Source organism: Rhinoderma darwinii, unplaced genomic scaffold, assembly GCF_050947455.1.
Source record: "Rhinoderma darwinii isolate aRhiDar2 unplaced genomic scaffold, aRhiDar2.hap1 Scaffold_4161, whole genome shotgun sequence".
In the NCBI taxonomy this organism is placed as follows: Eukaryota; Metazoa; Chordata; class Amphibia; order Anura; family Rhinodermatidae; genus Rhinoderma; species Rhinoderma darwinii.
This window is the reverse complement of record NW_027463723.1, coordinates 22,590-30,171: the sequence shown is the minus strand read 5'-3', so window position 1 is coordinate 30,171 and position 7,582 is coordinate 22,590. Positions and strand designations below refer to the sequence as shown.

The 7,582-nt window shown below is 44.1% G+C and overlaps 1 protein-coding gene across 1 annotated transcript; it reads left to right on the top strand.

Annotated features, from left to right (window-relative positions):
- Nucleotides 1-1,593: 1,593 nt before the first annotated feature.
- LOC142709577 (uncharacterized) lies at nucleotides 1,594-7,254 on the top strand (the record flags this gene model as incomplete). Its single annotated transcript, XM_075848494.1, has 2 exons — nucleotides 1,594-1,875; nucleotides 5,542-7,254. Coding segments are annotated over exons 1-2 (1,810 nt in total), but the record flags the coding sequence as incomplete, so codon positions are not given.
- Between the last annotated feature and the right edge of the window lie 328 nt (nucleotides 7,255-7,582).

Genomic DNA, 7,582 nt, shown 5'->3' with positions numbered 1-7,582 from the left:
TGCAGTCAGGCCTATAGGTTATCTGCATTCGGAGCCCTCGTCTTTAACCTCACGGTGACCAGAGATTCCATTGATGTTCGATATCTGGTCACGGACCGCAGGTCTGGACATTACCTGATCCGCTGTAGATGGGAGAGTTCGCTTTTTTGGGTTCACAGTATCTGTGTTATGTCTGCAAGAGCTGGACCCCATATGCTGATCTATGTCAGAGAGCTGAGGCTCTGTTACATTGTACCCTCTGAATTGACAGAACACCGGTTTATTGATTTCCCGTTGCTTATATAGCGCCAACATGTTCCACAGCGCTGTACAGAGAGGTCGTCACTCCCATTCCATATCTCACACGACATAGCTGTAGGTTTCGAGATTATGGGGAGAACATAAAAACTCCAGGCAGAGTTCATACCCAGGGCCCCGTGCTCGAAGGAAATGGTGCCAACCACTGAGCCACCGTGCTGACCAGGGCCGGCAGACAACGCATGTACAATAGTCTGCTCGTGTTATATATCTGCGAGTATTAGGAAATTGTTTATTAATGCTATATTCTAATCTATTAACCCCTTATTACACGGATCTGGTGCCAATGGTTTCCGTTTGTCTCCGTTGTGCTCCGACTACGCTATTCATTCCGTTAAAACGACGGAACCCTTGCACAACGGAGACAAGCAAAAAACATTGGCACCAGATCCGTCACCATTGAAATCAATGGTGATGGAAACGGAAACCTATGGTTTCCGTTTGTGTCTGTCAGGGCTCCGTTCCAATGGAAAGCTCAGACGGAACATCGGAACGGAGCCCTAGCACAGATGTGAACGAAGCCTAATCGACTGACCCAGTGGGGCTATAGTCACTAGCCTGCCTATAAGGTAGCTCTGTGTGCCTATATCCACTAAATAAAAAGTTGCCATGGTCCAATGCATGTCGTATTGTGGAGCTATGATTCTAGGGGAGAATACGGAGCCTAATGGAGCCACCATATATCGATGCACGTGGGACCTAGAGGTCCGTAATACAGTCTAATACAAGGACTCCATGAGTGTCTGTGAACACGGCATTGCTAGAAGTGGCTGGCGATGGCTCGGCCAGCAAAGTATAGGCTGCTGTTTTATGGCAGACTGTGGTAGACACATACTGTCATAAAATGTCTACCGACAATCTGCGGTGAAGCTGCGGGGAGTTGGACTTCCCTGCGCAATCCCTAATCCATTACCCGCCATTCCAGCTCATAAAGGGAGTCATTTCTATATCTGAAGAATACTCAACCCACAAAAGTTGTGTCTGACTGGTGGTGGCGTCCAGGATCCTCTCCATGGATGACAGGACTATGCCTTTATTGGAGGGTTTATAACCTGGACACCCACGGGTTGGTCTGAGTTATAAGAGAATATTGTCTTGAGAGATTTGGAGATTTCGGGCTTCCCCGTTGGGTTCTTCTTATGTAACATTTCCTAAGCCACCGATTGACATTTGAGTGACTTCTTATCTCCAAATTCTTTCCCCATGAGGCTTTTTTGGATCAATATTCGTGTCATCTCTCCGAGGGGAATGCACCTCTGACTCCTCCCTGCAAATAAAGAGAAATGGACTCTGTTCTCATTGGTCAAACAACCCAACAGACGAAGATTATGAACGAGGGGACAGTGGGTGATCCCACAGGTGGACAACCATCCCGAGACAGGGGCCTGGACTTATCACTGGTGTCCATTTACTGCGGACAGAGCCAGATCATGGATTGTTGAGTTGTCTACTGGTTGCAATAAAGGTGGACGGATCTGACCATGATCTCCAGGTCCTCCCGGTGGTGGCTCCATGTCTTGTTCCTAGTTACTCTCCAGCACACGTGGGTCATCTCAGAGGAGACGTTTCCAACTAATGGTGAGTCTTGGGCTTCTGCTGTGGCACAGTTTATGGTGGTAAGCTCATGACGTGTTATCCATAGGACTGTAGGTAAACCTGCTCCATCGTCGTAGCTGTGTGAGCAGTCACAATGCTCTAACATTAGAGTTAAATCACCTATTGAGCTGTGCTACATTTGTTCCTTGGTTCCAACTGGTTGATCTATCGTCAAATAATCCCCCACCCCGCCACGTCTATTTTATTCTGTGGATTATATTTTATCTTGTGGTTTCTCTATGTTGTTTGGCCAGTTAGAAGAACTGGATTTTATCTCAATCACACATTGTGGTGCAGCCGGTTGTGGGATTCTGGCTTTTTTGTGACGCTCCACATACGACCCCCAACTGTTACCTATAGATGTTAGTGGTTCCCCGTGTGATACAAGGACATATGGTTGCGTTCTTAATGAGGAAAACCCAAGTTATAGGTCATGTGGTTGGAAAAAAAGAGCAGCAGGAGCTCAAAAGAGCGCAGTAAATGTGCCATATGCCTAGACTGTACCAACAAAACCTGCAATGCATAATCATTAACATAAAGAAACGGTTAACTCAGACTCCTTGTTTTTGGTTTATATGGCCATACCCCATTTTAAAAAACATATAGAAACAGTATACACAAATATAATCTATACTGTGTATACTGTATATAGGATATAATTCAGTATTAGTACATTATTAATGTAATGTATGTACACAGTGACTCCACGAGCAGAATAGTGAGTGCAGCTCTGGAGTATAATACAGGATGTAACGCAGGATCAGTACATGATAAGTAATGTAATGTATGTACACAGTGACTCCACCAGCAGAATAGTGAGTGCAGCTCAGAAGTATAATACAGGATATAACTCAGGATCAGTACAGGATAAGTAATGTAATGTATGTACACAGTGACTCCACCAGCAGAATAGTGAGTGCAGCTCTGGAGTATAATACAGGATGTAACTCAGGATCAGTACAGGATAAGTAATGTAATGTATGTACACAGTGACTCCACCAGCAGACTAGTGAGTGCAGCTCTGGAGTATAATACAGGATGTAACTCAGGATCAGTACAGGATAAGTAATGTAATGTATGTACACAGTGACTCCACCAGCAGAATAGTGAGTGCAGCTCTGGAGTATAATACAGGATATAACTCCAGGATCAGTACAGGATAAGTAATGTAATGTATGTACACAGTGACTCCACCAGCAGAATAGTGAGTGCAGCACTGGAGTATAATACAGGATGTAACTCAGGATCAGTACAGGATAAGTAATGTAATGTTTGTACACAGTGACTCCACCAGCAGAATAGTGAGTGCAGCTCTGGAGTATAATACAGGATATAACTCAGGATCAGTACAGGATAAGTAATGTAATGTATGTACACAGTGACTCCACCAGCAGAATAGTGAGTGCAGCTCTGGAGTATAATACAGGATATAACTCAGGATCAGTACAGGATAAGTAATGTATGTACACAGTGACTCCACCAGCAGAATAGTGAGTGCAGCTCTGGAGTATAATACAGGATGTAACACAGGATCAGTACAGGATAAGTAATGTAATGTATGTACACAGTGACTCCACCAGCAGAATAGTGAGTGCAGCTCTGGAGTATAATACGGGATATAACTCAGGATCAGTACAGGATAAGTAATGTAATGTATGTACACAGTGACTCCACCAGCAGAATAGTGAGTGCTGCTCTGGAGTATAATACAGGATGTAACTCAGGATCAGTACAGGATAAGTAATGTAATGTATGTACACAGTGACTCCACCAGCAGAATAGTGAGTGCAGCTCTGGAGTATAATACAGGATATAACTCCAGGATCAGTACAGGATAAGTAATGTAATGTATGTACACAGTGACTCCACCAGCAGAATAGTGAGTGCTGCTCTGGAGTATAATACAAGATGTAACTCAGGATCAGTACAGGATAAGTAATGTAATGTATGTACACAGTGACTCCACCAGCAGAATAGTGAGTGCAGCTCTGGAGTATAATACAGGATATGTAATGTATGTACACAGTGACTCCGTTGTTTATGTAGAGTCATTCTCTATGTAAACTGTAACATGGTGATCAGAGGTGAATGTATTCTGGGTCGCTGGGGCTAGAAGGCAAAAATCAATGTGCAATAAAGGTTACGTGACATCACACAACAAAAGGCACATGTATAATTTAGATGATTTTTTTTTATCACCTTATTCACTGTCTAGACCGGCGGTGTGTAACCTGTAAATCTCCAACTGCTGGGAAACCACAAGAAACTACGTGTATTTATCTGCAGTGTTTGATATGTTTTTGTTTGGCGCAATAGTTTCGGCCAAATACTATTTCACCCTAGGAGGAGGAAGTGACGATATTTATCAACAATACGATTTTTGTCAGCTTTTGTATGAAATGTAAATGCATCTGGTTGGGATATGACACAGTCTCACGTCCAAGTGTCCTTATTGTCAAAGCCTTGTGTCCGACTTGGCTTAAATGGGTCCTATAATAAGTCCCTCTATTGTACATTACATAATCTTCATATCTTCCATCCATGCTGAAATATGATCAACTGAATTTACAGGCCCCAAGCCTGAGGCTGCACTACTGAAAGAACCACAATTAGCGCCACGTGCAACCAATGACGGCATAAAGCCGGTGTCTCAGCTTAGCAGATCTTGTGTGGTGGTCTTCACTACAGTAGGGTCACCTCTATGTCCACTCAGATCGCAGGACCTTATTCCACCACTAGATAAAATCTGACCCAAATAAAAGGAAAAGTTTTGCTTTGGTTGTGCCCTACATACTGTAAATTTTTACCTTCAGGTGGGGGGCAAAGAGCATATATATACAACTAGAGCATGAGGGTCTGTCTACGGATCCAAACTTCTGTGTGGGGGAACGGGAAGAGATGACCAGTCTTACCACCAAAATATATATATACATTTAAGAAAAATCGGATTAATAACGCAGGTTGAGATGGGGAATAGTGTAGCCTGACTACTGAGAAGCTGCCGTTCCCCATATTATGTGTGTCCGGTTGCTAGGGGCTCACTGTCTAACAAGCTTCCTAGCAACTAGTCTGTCCTCAAGGTAAAGCTGACGACAGGGGGGCAGGGAGGCAGTGCTGAAACCTTAGGCCTAGTTCATACAGAGTTATTTGCCGGCAGAAAATTTATGCCCCAAAATTCCTTCAGGAGTTTTGCGGCAGATTTTGACCTGCCTGCGCTTTTTCGCTGCAATTTTCGCATTGTTTTTCGCAGCGTTTTTCGCCCGCAGCCATTAAAGCAAGGACAAGAAACGTTGCAAAAAACGCTCAGAAACTAGCGCCGCAGGTCTTATTTGCTTCTCATTGATTTCCATGGGAGGTCGGAGGCAGAACCGTGGCAACACAGGACATGCCGCTTTTTTTTACCGCAAGCGTCTAACAGCCGCCCGGGGAAAAAAAAAACCTCTGCCTCTCATTAAAATCAATGGGAGGTGATTTTGGCTGTTTTTTGGCGCTGACTCCGCATCAAAATCAGCGCCAGAAAACTCTATGTGAACTGGTCCTTACTCGTCTCTATTTCTTACTGTCCTATTATCAGATTTTAGTGAAGAACGGCTTTACGTGCAGCACGTGTGGGGACATCTTCATCATTTATGTGTTTCCATACTACAGGGCCAGACCTGGTCTACATCACCAGCAATGAAACAACCGGACACCCCGATATTACTCTAGAGACATACAGGGGTAATGTTACTACAAGACCAGACCAGGTCTACATCACCAGCGAAGAAACAACCAGACACCCCAATATTACTCTAGAAACATACAGGGGTAATGTTACTACAGGGCCAGACCTGGTCTACATCACCAGCGAAGAGACAACCAGACACCCCAATATTACTCTAGAAACATACAGGGGTAATGTTACTCCAAGATCAGACCATGTCTACATCACCAGCGAAGAAACAACCGGACACCCCAATATTACTCTAGAAACATACAGGGGTAATGTTACTACAGGACCAGACCAGGTCTACATCACCAGCGAAGAAACAACCGGACACCCCAATATTACTCTAGAGACATACAGGGGTAATGTTACTACAAGATCAGACCAGGTCTACATCACCAGCGAAGAGACAACCAGACACCCCAATATTACTCTAGAAACATACAGGGGTAATGTTACTACAAGATCAGACCATGTCTACATCACCAGCGAAGAAACAACCGGACACCCCAATATTACTCTAGAAACATACAGGGGTAATGTTACTACAAGATCAGACCAGGTCTACATCACCAGCGAAGAAACAACCGGACACCCCAATATTACTCTAGAAACATACAGGGGTAATGTTACTACAGGACCAGACCAGGTCTACATCACCAGCGAAGAAACAACCGGACACCCCAATATTACTCTAGAAACATACAGGGGTAATGTTACTACAAGATCAGACCAGGTCTACATCACCAGCGAAGAAACAACCGGACACCCCAATATTACTCTAGAAACATACAGGGGTAATGTTACTACAGGACCAGACCAGGTCTACATCACCAGCGAAGAAACAACCAGACACCCCAATATTACTCTAGAAACATACAGGGGTAATGTTACTACAGGACCAGACCAGGTCTATGTCACCAGCGAAGAAACAACCAGACACCCCAATACTACACAAGAGACATACAGGGGTAATGATACTACAGGACCAGACCTGGTCTACATCACCAGCGAAGAAACAACCAGACACCCCGATATTAATCTGGAGACATACAGGGGTAATGTTACTACAGGACCAGACCAGGTCTACATCACCAGCGAAGAAACCGGACACCCCAATATTACTCTAGAGACATACAGGGGTAATGTTACTACAGGACCAGACCAGGACTATGTCACCAGCGAAGAAACAACCAGACACCCCAATACTACACAAGAGACATACAGGGGTAATGTTACTACAGGACCAGACCTGGTCTACATCACCAGCGAAGAAACAACCAGACACCCCGATATTACTCTAGAGACATACAGGGGTAATGATACTACAGGACCAAACTTCACCTATATCTTTGAGGAGACATCCGGAACACCCAACACTACTCTAGAGACATACCGGGGTAATGTAACTGCAGACGTAGACCTGACCTACATTAGTGAAGAAACACCCGGCACCGCCAGCACTATTCTAGAGGCATACCCAAGTAATGTTACTTCAGGTTTACAATTGAGCTACATCAAAGAGGAAACAGTCGGAACACCCAACACTACTTTGGAGGTATTCCAAAGTAATGTTACTACAGGCCCAGGCCTGGCCCCCGTCAGTGAGGAAACCACCGACACTACTCTACAGATGGACAGCATTTCTTATCCCGGTATGTGTTCTACAATGGGTGGGGTGGGGGGAGAGGGTCATTGGGGTAACTGCAATAAGAATTTACCAAAAGTTGTGGGCTATTGAGAACCAGATAAATACTAACCATTATAATTATATTCAATACAATTCTGGACCTCGGGACCACCAACAATATCTGAGTCAGACAGAATGTCTTATCCCAATACACCAACTCTCTACATACGAGTCATAGTGGAAAATGCAAAAATATATATTTATTTTTTTTACTGCGTTTACTATGCGGGTTAAATAACTATATTTTAGAATAGTTCGGACTTTTACGAATGTGGCGATACCAATTTTGTTTA